Raw genomic sequence first — 15,590 nt, forward strand, 5'->3', positions numbered from 1 at the left:
TTGGAAACATGGGCAGTGGGCTTGTGTAAGGACTGTTATCCCCATTAGTACAGTAAGGAGAAGCCTTGGAAGCAAGACACAACAAGTGCTAATATGGCCCAAGCTGATGTTTATCAGCTGTGGTCACAAGAGACTCCTGCCCTCAAGGATGGGGCAGAGATGGGAACCACTGACCACACGGTGGGACACTGGCTGGGGAGTGCCCTTCACTGGTTGCTCAAGAAAATAAATTCACACCTTGTTTGCTGAGTAACAGCTCATCTCTGTCCAGTTCCCAAAGGCAGGAATTTATTACTGTTGTAAGCAACATACTAAAAGGTTATTTGTAAGCCAAGTGGATTTTTCTGTAGCAGTCCAAGTGATAAAGCAATGCAGCAGATGAAAGGAAAAAGTTCATTATCTTATTTGAATTTTCTCTTCCTCTTCATTGACTTACAAAGCACAGCAAGTTCGATCAGAAACTGCCCTATCTGCAGCGTATTTTTGAGTGGCTAAAGTTTATATTGAAAATGGAGCAGGCATGAGGCTGAAAAACCTGTGAAATTTATTTCTCTAAACCTTTCATTGGTGCTTTTGGAAGATGTCACTTGGGAAAGACTTATTCCCCTGGGAAAGCTTTTTTAGAGCAGAAAAAGCTTTTTGTATTTTTAACATGCACCACATTACTGTTGCCTGTGGCTTGCTATTTTGGCTAGCACTAGGTGTCTGAACACATGGATCGTATTTACACTAGTAAGTTTAAAAGTTTGCTATTTACAAGTTCTCCATGCCCACATTATAAATAGGAAAAACTTCTGGGATGCTTTGGCTAAAAGACCTGCAGCATAATGGCACACTCGGTGTCCTGCAATGTCTATACCATATGAAGTTACAGGGTTATGAGTCTTCAAATGTTATTAGCACACTTAAAGTACAATGCACACAGAATATATCATTTTAGTGGTTTATAATCTGCACTGACACACCTGACAGTGTGGGAAACCAGTCTGCTGTGCAGTGTATGAAGTGCCTTACATGGGGCACGGATCTCTTTACACCAGCGTGGTTTTGGAACCAGCTGTCTGCAAGTGGGCATTGTGTTCTGCGGTGGGTCCTCTCCATTATTGATGTGTTATTTTATGTATTATGCAGTACTGTAATGAAGATGCAGTCTTTTGTTTTCCCACACTATGTCCTCTCTGGCGCTGGGAACTCTTGAGGCAATATTATCAAATAAAACAGTCACTGCATTGTAGAAGATGAATGCAGCTGACTGACTTTCCCAGCAGCTACACTTCAGTGCCACATCAAGAGAGATGCAAGACCAGTTGGAGAAATTCCAATGAAAAAATGAACTGAATATATCATTACAAAATTCTAATAAAAAAATAATTAGTGTGGAGTTGCATCTGAAATCCAGTGCACCATAATCTTCACACACATCCTGCACTGATGGAAACTTTACAAATACGTCAGACATTTAACTACGAGAGAAAATTTATGCTATATACTGTCAGTTCATCTGCTGTTAGATGAATCAATGTTTTATTCTTCTATTTCTCCCCTTATTTTGGAGGGATCAAAGTGCTTTTCAAGGAAACTTCCTCCCGGCAACACAGAAATGCAGTTGCTTCTGGACTAGGATAAGAGCAGAATGACTGAAAAATGGGAAAAAATCTCAAACTCCAAAGAAGCTCACCCAATACAACTTGTAGGAAATAGGGCTGGAGAAATACATGGTGAAAAAGTAAAGCCAGTAGATCTGCTAATCAGAAGAAGAGGAGTGAGGAGTAGTCCTTCTGATTGGCAAAACATCCTCCCTGCAGAGTTAAAGCTGGGTCTGTGAAGTTCCGTGTCGGAAGGCACGGGGCTGAACTCTGCACTCCCTGTGACCCGCACATCTGTATCATGTGGTCTGTAAGCCACTTATACTCCGAACAAGAAAATGGCTTTCTTACAAGCAAAAAGAAAAAAAAAAAATCAGTATTCATTGTCTTCAGACCTCTCCCCTACTATTGCACGCTTTCTTCCAACTTCTCCCTTTTTAGTCAGATGAGGCAGCTGACCTCCTTACCTATGACTAACTCTTCAACATAGCCCTCTGCATAAGGTTTTCCAGCACGTGCTGTTTTCTTGCATTTTAAGTCAACAACAACTATCTAAGTCCCCAGGGCAAAGACATCAAAAGAAAAGCAAAAGTCCACAATATGTTATATTCACTATGTCATAGGCAGCATTTACCAGCACACTGCATGCATCAGATTCTCAGCTCTTCTCCAAGATGTAACAAGTCTAAACCATGGAAGCCACAAAGCAAAGCCACTACCTCCTTCTGCAGAATGTTCTGATGGAAACATGCAGGGGTTGTCAGGGATGAGCAGGGAAGAAAGGACAGTGTCTGAAGTGAGCAAATAAGGAAGGAAAGAAATGAAGCCGTTCCTTTGCCTGTCCCTAGCGATCTGGGGAGCAAGAAGGGAGAGAAAATAGTCTCATTCCCTCTCTCAGGGCAGTGTAACCACTCTGTGGGAGAAGCACTGAGAGTACAGGCTCCATTAAGCCCTACAGAAGGAGTTACCTTCATCACGGGCAACATCAGCTTTCCTACAAAATTACATCACGGAAGAACTTGCCAGTTTTAGCTTGCTGATAACCTCACCTTATGTCCTGCTCCAATAACTGTACCATGCTGCCACCAGTCATTGCATTTGTTAGATTTAAGAGGATGTAAGCCCTGAAGAACATGAAGCTTGTCTGCTTACCAGACATCAAACAGCCTGCAGGCAGACTCCATGCAAAATACTTCTCCTGCAGTATCGCTCGGCAAGAAGGGGTGATGCTCTGTCCCCAGTGAAACCTGGCTGCAGGTGACAAGCTGGTGACACTCCTTGCATCAGGTAACTCATGCCAGAAAAAGGCCTGGATTCACAAAGTGGACACCCATGGAAAAAAAACAATTGAATGGCAAGTCATTTGTCATACTAGTGGTCTTACGAAATGACGAAATGTAAGCAAGAGAGTGGTAATGAGCAAGTCAACATTATAATTTGCTCTCATTTTGCAGGCTGGATCAGGACCAACTCTTCATTTTTTATTGTAGAGAACAGATTAAAGAGACATATAAAGAAATCAAAGTTATTAGGCATATACACAAGCTGGCAGGTAAACAATTGTGATTCAATAAGGCAACTGTCAACCTCTAAAAGAAGGATGGTACACATCTGTGTTATTATTTTCTTTTTAGTCTTATTTTGTCTCATTTGAAACTACTCCCAACATGATCATTAGCACTCTCACAAAGCACGAGTCTGAGCTGGGCACATGTTCAGCTCCAGCACCGCAAGGCTGGTGTTATCCCCCTGGGGACCGGCACTGGAAGAGGCTCCTGTGGATGCTGCACACACCTCCCATTGCAGCACTTTGGACTTGCCCACACCAGTGGTGGCCAGCCCTCTCCATGGGCATGGGCACGAGTTCATCCGCTGCAGAAATAAAGACTAGACAACAAGTTCAGACTATGGCTTTTCTCCCTACTTTCCCAAGCTTTGGGGTGTCAGCCTCCTGGGAGGATTCCCTCCCCAGGGATGATCTGGACAGGCTCGTGAGTCAGCAGCTGGATTTAGGATCTCATTTGGCCCATTTAACCTCAGGCATTTAACGAAGCACTCGCTTTGGTTTTCACTAGTGCCCCATGTAATCACATGGAGAGATCAGTGCCTGTGGTGAATCGTCTCAGGTCTCGCAGTCTCCCTTGTGAAGAAGTGGGACAGTACAGTAATGCTCAACGCTAGCTCTTAACTGTATATTCACTTGAAGTGACTCACCCATCTGAAAAGCAGCACTGCCTAAAAATTACTTCCAACTCCCCAAAACACAGACTGCTATCATTTTTTAAACTAATTCAGCTTAATGCACCATTCAAAAACCCACACCATTGCTTTGTGAACAAGACTAGTTATTTTCCCAAATGTTACAGTAACGACTCCGTGTCTGCTGAAGAGATGATGCAGTCTCAGGTTTTCTGCTGTAGTCTACCATGATTAATTTTAGTCTATGCAAGTGGGTGGTGGAATGAAGGGAGGAGCAGCCATGGAAGCCAGAATCTGTATCCAATTATGGGAAAATTAGCAGTACTTAAATATAATAATGTCTCAACAAGGAATATACGAAACAAGTAAACATTAGAAATAGCACATCCCAAGTAGTGCACGTAGCATATCCCAGAACAGAGCTAGCAGTCAGATAGGGTACTCTGTACTAAGGATGAATGTGCCAGAGGGAACCTCTGTTTAACTCTCTGTTTTTGGCTGAGGATTTTATTAGTGTGTGAGCAGTTCTGTGCTAACAAATGTACTCCTTAAAGCTGTCATCCATCTGCATAAGCACATGAGCAACTTCAATACATGGATGCGCAGATATAATAAATACATTTTTTTCCTAATGATTCTTCCATATGAAAAAACAAACTCTAATGTAGCACCCAGGCAGCAGAATGTATGGAGTATGCCGGCAGTGGCTATGCCTGAAAAGATATACGGATGTGTGTATTTGTGTGAATTCCTATTTGCATTAATTCATGCCCACAAAAGCTTATGCACTATATGAGCCTAGAGGAGCGTACCTGAAAAAAACATTGTATACCTTATATCCATTATGTACTTTTGCTGTCAGCTCACATGCTGAGATCATTGCAATAACTGGGAAACTTATGATGATATACAAGTCCTCAATATAACCTATTATAGTACCAATTTGTAGCTAATGAAATTTTAAAGAAAAATGTTTATAGAAATAAATTATGTAATTAAAAATTAACTTTGATAAAAATCAATATTTTGGGAATTTGTTTCACAGAATTAGAGATTTAAAAAAAAAACCCACAAGTGCTGAAATTCCCTTTAAACAAAATTTCTGTTTTTGACAAGCTCAGTTGTAAAGAATGGGACAACTGGAAATGAAACTTTTAACACTTTATGTATGAGAGAAAAGGGGCTGTTGAAGACTGAATGTTTACCAGACCATAATTTTTTTCTAGAAAAGAAAGTAGGTCATCTGTGACTCAATTTATGTCTATGTGAAAATTACAAACTTTAAATGCAAGCTCTTCAGCATGGGCTGGATCTAATGTCTGTAAAGCTTCCAGCACACTTTGGTGTGCTATGTAAATGAATAAAAGAATACTCCCCAAAATGCAAATTATTGTTTGCAGTATATTGATAAACTTCTCAGAAATCTAACAGGTTTTCAAGTACTCAAAAATACTTTCTTAAAAATACCTTTTGTTCTTTGCTAGGAATAGCCAACATAACTAAAGTATCCAATTCAAAACAGTTTCTTTCATTTTAGCCTAAGAGCAATAAATTCTCATCTTGAGACTCGTGTTTCCATAAGGCACCTCCCTGGAACGACCTCAAAATCCTGCAAAAACTCCACTCCCTTTGACAGGAAGAGATGGATGGAAAAAAAACCCAAAAACGAAAACGAACTTAAGATCTTTCAGAAGAAAGGCAGACTCATCTTAGGCATTAAACCAATCACTACATCGAGACCATAGTTAAAGTATCCAAGTTTTGTAGTCTCATCTGGTGGTCCAAAGGGCTTGACGGCACATGAGCAGCCAAAAATCTCTACTCTTCAGAGTTACATGAATTTAGGACTGGTGAGTGTTGGCCAGATTTCCTCCTGAAGGCTTCTGCTGTGGCACAACTAGAGCTGAAAAAGTTCAAGCTGAAGAAGGCAGAATTCAGTCCTCAGCACTTCTAAATATAGCTCAGAATATAAGACGTCTTGATTTTTTATGACTTTTGCATTAGTCAGCTTAATAGGATTAATGGAAATAGCAAAAGAACAAACATGAACTTTTATGCTACAAAAACTTCTTTCAGTAAGACATATTTGTATATTGAAGGTTGTCAGGAAACAACGTCTCTCAAGAGCTGCTGTCCATTCATGGCGAACACTGCAGTGACACCTGCACAGCCGCAAGTAATGTAAACCTTGACTCACTGTGTTTTCAAAAGGAAAATAGGGCTGCGGTGTGTATTTTGCAGGAAAAAAGACACCACACAAGGATTGCTTTCTGTTCTGAGCCCAGGAGCTGCAGAGACCATAGGCGTGTAACTGAGGGCAGCACTTGATCTAGATACCCCAGACCAGAAACCGGTTTCCATTGAGAAACCAGGACTTTATTTTAGGCCCTCGTCAAGCTAGTGCAATGATAATTTCACAAAACAGTAAATCTCACCACAGTCCTCAACTGCAGTCAACTGCAGTACTTAGGAACAACATCAGTCAACAGCCAGTGTACAAGCCTTTGCTTTTTACCTTATGAAATAACTGAGATGCCAAACACTCCTCTTTTTGAAAGTCAGCCCAGAAGAACCAAAAGCTGTAGTTGATAGCCAACACAATGGAAATACCATCTCCAAGTTCCACCTTATAAAATGTAGCTTCTGTTCATTTAAGTTACATTCTGCCAACTTAGAGGTAACACAACTCATACACAGATCTACATAATTTAGTAGGCCTACCTGCCTGCTGAGGCATTCCCAAATAACCATTAATTTCCTATTGTGAGTTAAGGCACCATGAAAAATTAGAAAGAAAGGGAATAAAACCTGAAAACGTGCAATTAATACCACTGCAAATGCTGATGGCTGTCTACCAGAGACTAACTTTTTTCCTTATAACAGATTTTATAAGTGCAAACTATCCAACAACACTGCACTGGGTGATTGATAATAAGCACTGTAAAATGTCACAGATTAATAAAGAGCATAGTGGCTGCTAATTTACCTCCATCTTGTGAGTTCATGATATTCAGAGCAAACAGCATTGCATTGGAGAATGTGGTAGCCTCTTCTTTGCTTGCAAAATTCAAGCCATAGACCTGCCGTGCATCCCGCCATTGATGAAAGGTAGGCGTTGCTTGATTGTACTTCAGTCCTTTCACAATTGAGTAATTAATCACTACCTGTGATTCGAAAGAAAGGGGTGAAGATTAAAAACAGTTTTATTTACACTGGGAAAAAAGTCAACCCTTTGGTAAAGGTTAATTAAATTGGTAGAGGCAATTCCTAAGGCAGCTCCTACATGGCTGTACAGTAAGGCACTGTGTGTTCCAATGACAGAAGACCCACATCTGGGGATGAGATTTACAACAGTTCAATTCAGCCTCGGGGACTTGCAAGCTAGTTTTGCAAAATCTATTACCTGCTTGTGTTTTCTACAGCACCTCTGCAGGATACAGCTGTGCAATGCAGCAAACAGATGTCAGGAGCCAGGGCCAGCAGCTGTTGCCATCTTTTGGGGGATGATCATGCAGAATTGACAGAAAAAGAACCAGATAGAGCTCTTGGCACTAACCCTGCCCTACAGCAGATAAATGCTTGACTCACTGCACCAGCTCTGCTTTTGTTCTCCTGTAAGCCTCCTCACCACCAGCTTCTTATGTTGAAAGAGTTTTTTCTCTAGAATCAGATAGGCAGTGATAAAACCACACAACTAAATATTTCCTCCTCCACCTCTTCCCTTGCTGTACGTGCTGCAATTTCCAGGTAAGGAGCGACTGCAGCCAAAGGGTGTTTCTGATTTAGTCTGCTAAATACAATGCCCTCTTTGTCCTTGGGCAGGGCACACGGGACACTCAGCTACACAGTACTCCTGGGATCTGGCCAGAAACCTCCAATGCTAAAAGCATAAGCTCAAAGTGGACAGGCATCACTAATAATCCAGACCCACGGCAGACACAGCACTTCAAGATATCCATCTGCGCAGTGACAATGGCACTCTGTTGTGATGCAAATTTAAGAAACAGAATGCCTACAGAAAGGATCATCATTATTCTCATAAAGAGGGGCAGTGGAACAAAGAGGAGTGGGAAAACGAGGCTCACTCTTCATCAGCCCACAGAGACTGGGGCAGTAGGGAACCAGGGACAGAGAAACTTAAAATTATGAGCAGGGAAAGTCTGAATTTCATTATTCAAATACAGCAAATCTGATTTTGAATATTCACGATTGTCTCTAGAAATTGAGCAATTTGGACTGAAGTTTAATCAAGAGCCAGAAGAAGCCCACAATTTCTGGTCTTCATTGAAAGCCTATCAATGGAAATCCTCCATCAAACCAGTTTGCATGGCTCATCTGTAAATTAGGCAGACTGGACACTGGTACACAGGAGTAGGAAGAGGGACCTTGGTGCATGCTGTCCGGGAGTTCACACTTAGCACGAGTCTTACCCTCCTGGACTTGGTAAGATGGGAGCAACAACTGAAGACAACGAAACAGAGCCAATAACGAATACATGCTGTACACAGTATTTGTTGTTACAGGTGGATCCCACACACCAGAAAACCCACCAATACATCTTTTTTGCAGTCTGATTCACCAGTACTTTGGAAAGCTTTCTGCTAGCACTATTATTGCATCTAAAAAATTCCAACATATTTAATCAGATTAACAGTATTTTTGTGACACGACTGACAATTCTTCTCAATTATAAAAGCAGAGTTTTAAAACTCATTTCAAAGATTAATGACTCCTAGCTCTGAGTTTTGACTCCTCAGAGGACTGCCAATTTAAATTGGCAGGAAAACATTAGATGAGCACCTAATACATAAGGAGCAAATTGTTTTTCACACATTCCTATTTTTGACGGATGACACTGTCTCATTGATATAGACAGTTAACAGATGTCTTTTAACTATACTATATTTATATTAAAAAATTACGGAAACCAGCAAAGAAGCCACTACACCAGTAGATAATTACAGATATACTTTATATTTTTCTATGATGCATTTTCTTACCTGAGCCAGCATTAAACAGTGACATACCAGATAGTCACTGAATACTTGGTCTAGCTTCAGGGATAAATTACCCTACTAGTTATTAAACATCAGGTGTCTGGTCAAAGTGTTACTTTCAAACCAATATCATTATTAAGTGCATGTAAATGCACCAGACAGCAATCAGACCTACACTGCTTTTTTTGCCACATTTCATAGAGAAACTCCTGACCCATGATCCAAAGGGAGATGCAAGGCAGCCTACATTTGATACACAGGCTCCCAAGAGTTGGTCCCCTGAAAATGGGAACTGCACCAACAGCATGTTTTAGGGAAGCAACCCACACCAACCAGAATGACATGGAAACCGTGTCACTCCAGCCACAGCAAAGCCATGAACTCACTCATACATATGACAACTTAGATGGCCCTTTTCTCTTGAAAAACGGTGACACCATCCCCATCCTGCCACTGGGAGAGCCTGTACCAATGTTGCTCACACTCAAGGGGTCTGTGAAGTATCAAGTAGACTCATGCCTGGATTACTAACCCAAGAGTTTTAACATGTACCAATTTTTAACATGTACCAACTTTTAACATGTACTTTAACAAAGTTTTAACATGTACCAACCACTACTGAGTAGCTTAACCAAGGGAGGGCACAGCCAGTATCTTCAATTAAATGTTTAGAAGAGTGTGAGCTTCTATCAGACTTTGCAAAGTGAGTATTTATCAACCACAAAAAGAATATCCCATTTCAAAGGACAAGCACTATTAAAGACTAAGGAGCACCAGAAGGTGTAGAGCAGTTGGACACTGAAAGACAGAAATTGTAAAAACCTATGCCAAAAATCATGTAATAGAAGTCAGGTAAACTGTTCAAAATTTGCCTTCCCAGAACATTGACTCAACAAACTCAGAGCATGCACTCTGTTCTGAGAGCTTGATTCCTTCAGTCAAATAAAAACAGAATTTGAATGTTGTCCTTCATTATCAGGATGCCTGCACATGTAATACCTTGTCTTCAAACTCAAAACAGAGAGTTTAAAATTGGGAAGTGAAATGTAAAATAGCCAGAGTTTCATTTTATCTCCTTTGGCTAATGTTTCTAGAAAACAGAAAAAAAAGAGGATGGGTTCTCCTGCTGTTGTTAAGAATGAGTGCACACAGGTATCTGGTACAGATGGTGTCGAGACTCTGCAAGGCACACAATGGTAACTAAGTGCTTCAGAGCAATAATTAAAGAAGGTCTCCCTGTTTGGAGCATAAGGGTTGTTTTACAGGTGCTTCTAAGGGATCTTTACTCTAAAGCTTCATATGTCAGCAAGATACCATCTGACATGTTGAGCAGACCAACAGTTCATCTTTAAGCTACAGACGTAGTCTATGATGGGCGAACTGGAGAAACTTGCTGGAAATCCCATAGAAATAAGTAATGGATTTGTCCATAACAACTCTTTTTCTAACTCTTCCTATAATTCTTCACTGAGAGTTTCATATTCCAGAATACAAAATGGCTCGGGAGTTTGTTATCAGCTTGGGGTCTGCTGCACTGCCATGGGAACAGTCATATGATTGCTCAACCAGGGTGGGTATGGCGTAGCAGCTAAAAACTGCTACAGTTGAGGCCAGATTCCTTACTTCTGTAAGCAGGCCCAAACCTGACCAACTTTTAATAAGCTACAGTGCTGATTAATTAGCTCTTTATTTTTCAAAAAAATGTGGTTTAGTTTATATCCCAAGAATGCTGTCCCCATTTCAGTTTTGGCTTAGGTTCAAATGTCAAACGTCCCACCTTCCCCAAGGCCCTGTTTTTACACTCATTTCTTAGCCACATCAATACACCAAACCCTCAGGAGATATGATGCACTTTTGACTTGCACCCTCCTCCCTGCCTATTTGTTCAGCACATGCCTTTCGGTGATTAGATCATCCTGAGCTGAAATCACTCCATGCAAACCCATGATCTTAAGCCCTCAGTTGATCAGGACTCTGAACTGGGGAGCTAGTGCGTGTCAGCTAAGCCACAAAGGTGGACCATTTGTATGTTTTTAGCTTTGCGAACTTCCTGCATGGTGACTGAAGCTAACACACCTCACCTCTACAACAGGCTGGGTTACAACAACCGCCAGCAAGTCACAACACGGGTAAACCGCTTGCTTGTGACTGTTGGGCTACGAGAAAATGGAAGGCTGCAAGGAAACATCAAAGCTCATGACATCAAGCGATTGTAACACTGATCTGCCCCTGGCTTCAAACCAGTTCTGGCCTCTGTGGCTACTTCAAAAACTTCAAAAGTGTACTGCTGGTTTTCTGAAGATTACTGCTCACACCAGCATGAGTTCATGCAAATGTGCACGTGTGGGCAGAGCAGAAAGGGGAATTCATGGGCTGCTGGTCCATCATCTCACACTGCTGCTGCACGCAAGCAGGTGATGAGCACGTCACTCAGAGACAAAAGGAGAACAAGAGGCTGGTGACCACTTCCTGGTGGTGAGAATGATGCTGGAGCTCTGCCACTCTAAAAACCATATTTCTTTGCGGTGAACTTTTTAGACACCATCAGCTAGAGAAGAAAATGAACACAGATAAAGTGAGCAGAATGGGAGGACAGTATCACAAACTCTAACACAGGCACCAAAAAAAGGGCTAGAGAACAGAAAGGCAACTAGAAAAAGACAATAAAAGGAGCTTACACAAGAAGACATGTTAAAAAAAAAGGTGATGCAAATTAAAATGAGAGATTATTAGAGGTGTAATATAAAACAACAAAAATTAAAAGGGAAACATTTGAAACAGGCAAGGGTGAAATAATGAAGATTACTCTAGTCTGTGCCTTGCCAAACAGTATGTAATCAAACTTAAAATTGTTCCTCTGTGGTATTGTTGTGTTACGTATCTTAAACTAGCTTCTCAACTCTTGGAAGTCTGTGCAGCTTCATTAGCTTCATTATATGCCAAATCACACATTAGCTGAAGATTGGTCCTTTCCGAAAAATATGGCTTTCCTGGCAAAGCAGCAGCTTTTACTGAAACCTTGCCTTCAGTGTGATTTAGCACAACCTGGGAGCAAGAATGAAATGGCTTGCACAGAGAATTATTTTAACTGAAATTCATCTTTGTTCTTGTTAAATGCAAATACTTAGCAAGCCTAGCAAGCTTATGCCTCCATGTGAGACTCATATAAAATATACTAAATTCTGAATCTTGATACTTTCAGAATGTTCCTTTTAATACTACTATGCTACACTGTCTTGAATTTCCTTTATTCATAATACCAAACTTTTGTAATAATATTTAAGGCAAATAGTTTAGACAGTTTTAAGTGACTAAGGTAACCCATATTTTTTGTTTGTTTGAGGGAGGATTTTTAGTCTTTACACTCTAGAAAAATATATTCTTTTGTTTCCTTCTGAGTTGAGATGATTTTTAGATGACATGCAGCTTCTTCGTAAGTAGGAACATTTGCAAACAAATAAAATGTTACAGTTGATGCAAAACATGTTTAAAGTACAGATCAATATTTGACCTTTTAAGTTGTTCTAGTCTTTGAATTGTATTCTCTGATTAAGACAGACCTCTGGTACAGAGTTTTCCTTACATGTACATGTAGACTTTATGACTTTTGCTTGTTTTAGACCAGTTACTCAGATGCATCTTTGATTGTAGTCACATGAAAATCATTTATGTTCTCCTGGCTATGTAAAATAAACAGCTAGCATGGTTGGACTCCGTGATCCTGAGGGTCTCTGACAACTGAAATGATTCTGTGATTCCATGATTCTATAAAGCAACACTGGCTTTCACAACTGACTAACAAACCACTATATTTAATTTATTTTCAATTTTTTTTTCCATTTTTGAAATTGAACTATATTAATATCTTGCCTTTGCTCTACTGAGAAGGATAAAACCAGTGGCAAAAGATATGGCAAATGTTTCAAAAGTGCACTACAAGGAGCTGAAAACCAATGTGCTAAAACCCCCACCCATTTCTATTCTGCTTCTTCTTTTCATTTCTATTCTGCTGCTTCTTTAACACTTCAGTAAGCAACCTGCCTAGATTCTCCAGTTGCCCCGAGCATCATTACAGCTGACAGCTGAGGGACATCATGTGCATTTCCATGAGCAGATTGGTCAATTTAACACTGGTGGCAGCTGAGAGGTGCTGGTGCCCCAGCTCCTGCCTGGCTTGTCCTGCCCCTGCCCATCTCACACTGGCTGTATTTCTCATCACACCTTCCCAGGAGGCAACGCCAGTCTCTGAACCAACAGAAAGTCACCTGCTTTTTCCTGAGGGCACAGGGTGAGGTGGGAGGTGGGCAACTGGGCAGGCTGGGCTGCCACTGCCGCACCCGCCCCACGCCAACACACAGAGGGAGTCCCTGACTCCAAAATCTCTGCTCTAAAATGCAAAGGGCACTATGGTATAACACCGCTACTACACCCAAGTATGTTTTTGTTATTTAGGGTCTAAACAGGACATGTAGTTATGGATGGCATGCACCCCCCGGCACACCCACCAGCTAGGCTGCTGGGACCAGTGCCCGAGGAGGGTCTGATCCCAGTTCTGATTATCTAAATCCCATATAACTCCTTTAATACCCAAGGAGGTCCTGCGGCCTTAGGCTGCTGTAAATCAGATCACAGTGTGCACCTAGGATATTAAAACGCATTACAAGGAACTAATTACCTATCACAGCAATGTCACAATCATGCTGTATGAGATGGCAGTGCAGAACAGTTTATTTATTTCTCTTTTTTATAAGTAGTGCTAAAAATGAGGAAAAAGTAAGTTAGGTGGAGCTGAAAGCAAAACCTGCAGAATGAAATAAGACTCATTCCACAAGGAAAAATGGAGGGGGGGACAAGTAACATTAAAATATCTCAGAAATTTACCAAAAGTTCTGTTTGCAAATAAGCAGTAATGAATTATGATACATTCTCTGCACAAAAACTTATACAAAATCCGAATGACTGGAGTAAGCAAATTCGTAGGCACCTCGCAGGGAGCAGGAAATGTTGCTAGACTGCATTAAGTATAGAACTGATGGTATCAAAAGAGATCAAAGGTTAATTTACAGGAAACTTGATACAGTTACTCACTTGTTGATCTTGCAGTTTAACTCCAACTACCCTGAAGGTGTTCGTGGCCGTGTTGTGGTAGATATTGATTCTGCTGAATCCCTGCTGTCCAGGTTTGATTGGCACCCATTTCTTACTGGTATCGTCATAGACCATAACTGAAGCCCGGGCTTGGCAAATACTCTGTTCGCTGGAGAGCAAAAACAACAAAATCAGGAATTAAGAAAACCGGGAATTTGCTGTCTACTACTGAAAATATTTCAAGGAAAATAAACCAACAGAAATTATCAGAACTACTTACAACATATGTTTTATAAGAGATTTGCTAATCCTTTGAATGCAATCTGCCTGTTAAATTAAAGCTGGCATGTATGTGTTCATAGACTTAAAAAACCCTTCCGTATGCTGCTGTTTGGAACTGATAATCTGTTTTCTATAAAAATATTAGGCCCCAAGGAATAGTTAGTATCACACAAACGTTATGAAAACTGTCCAACAGTATGAATGCTCCACTTATTTTATGCACCTATTGGCAAGTGAAGCCTTACACATTTGCATGAAAACTTACCAATATTTTACAGCTTACGGACAAAATAAACATGATATCCATAGCAGAGTTACACATTTAAAACTGGAAGCAAGCAGATCTTGAACCAAAAGCCACGTTAGGTAAACTGAAAAAATCAATTACATTAATCCAGCTGACGCCTAATACTCAGCCCTACTGACGCACTTAGAAGTCCTAGAATACATGGTACAAAACACAGATGAACTCTTTTTTCCTTCATCCTAGTAGCAAAGAAAGTGGGAAAAGGGAACACATGAATGTCTCCATTTCAGTGTTAAAGTACATAGCCATTGTTTTGTACAGCATTAATAACTATTTTTCTTCTGTAGATTCATAGAAATGCATCAGTTCTTTACCTCCTGCTTGCATATTTGTGACTAATATACACTTACTTGATTCATGCTAAAATACACCTTTCATGTGCAAAAAATGCCACTGACAAATACTGTTGAGCTGACATGTCAATACAGATCAGGATTTCACTTCCTGCCATCCTGGCTTTCCAGCCACTTTTCTTATATCAGAAGAAATAAGGTTTCCTTATACAAAGAAGAAAATGAATCCTTCAAAGTTTAGAGTTTTGAGAGCTTCAAATGTAACAGGGATTTTCAACAAGTAAATAGTGGACATTAGGCCTACATAAAACGGTTCGTATTTATTTACTGCAAAGATCTTATGTTCATGCCTATTAACTTTAGACGTATACATATTGATATATACCTCCCTTCCTTGGCCCAAGTCATATTAAATAATTTTCTGCAATGCAATATCAAGTGATAATCCACTTTGCACACAAACCCCTTTTTTCCCTCTCTTGCATGTACTTCTTGGTTTTGCCTCAGTAATACATCACTAGTACACCAACAAGTGAAGGAGAAGCTCCTGGGTGGTGCTAAACCATATTCCTCCACTGTCACCAGTCCAAATTACACCACTTGTAAATTATACCACCTGCTGCCAACCCAAACCCACCTGGACCCATCACTGTCATAATTTTAACAAAAGGGAGCACGTTACTGTAAATATTAAGAGGAACAGGACAGATTACAGCAGCAATTTTCAATCTTTTCTGATTTGTGAGTCTCAAAAAGATTTCAAAGGCATGTGCATTCCCATTGTAGACTAAATCCTAGTGATGCTGGCTTGTTTCCCCAGTCACTTTACACAGCCTCC

At 40.5% G+C, this 15,590-nt stretch overlaps 1 protein-coding gene across 3 annotated transcripts in view; it reads right to left on the reverse strand.

The window, feature by feature from the left end:
- Window positions 1–15,590, reverse strand: part of EVL (Enah/Vasp-like) — a 156,376-nt gene that overhangs the window by 64,032 nt on the left and 76,754 nt on the right. For all 3 annotated transcript variants that reach the window (XM_082058773.1, XM_082058774.1, XM_082058772.1), the window contains exons 2-3: window positions 13,871–14,039; window positions 6,772–6,949 (exon numbers count right to left, since the gene is read on the reverse strand). In XM_082058773.1, the coding sequence (XP_081914899.1) occupies window positions 6,772–6,949; window positions 13,871–14,039 (347 nt within the window). The remainder of the gene's footprint in view (window positions 1–6,771; window positions 6,950–13,870; window positions 14,040–15,590) is intronic.

This window comes from Streptopelia decaocto (genome assembly GCF_964273445.1).
Source record: "Streptopelia decaocto genome assembly, chromosome: 7".
Lineage (NCBI taxonomy): Eukaryota > Metazoa > Chordata > Aves > Columbiformes > Columbidae > Streptopelia > Streptopelia decaocto.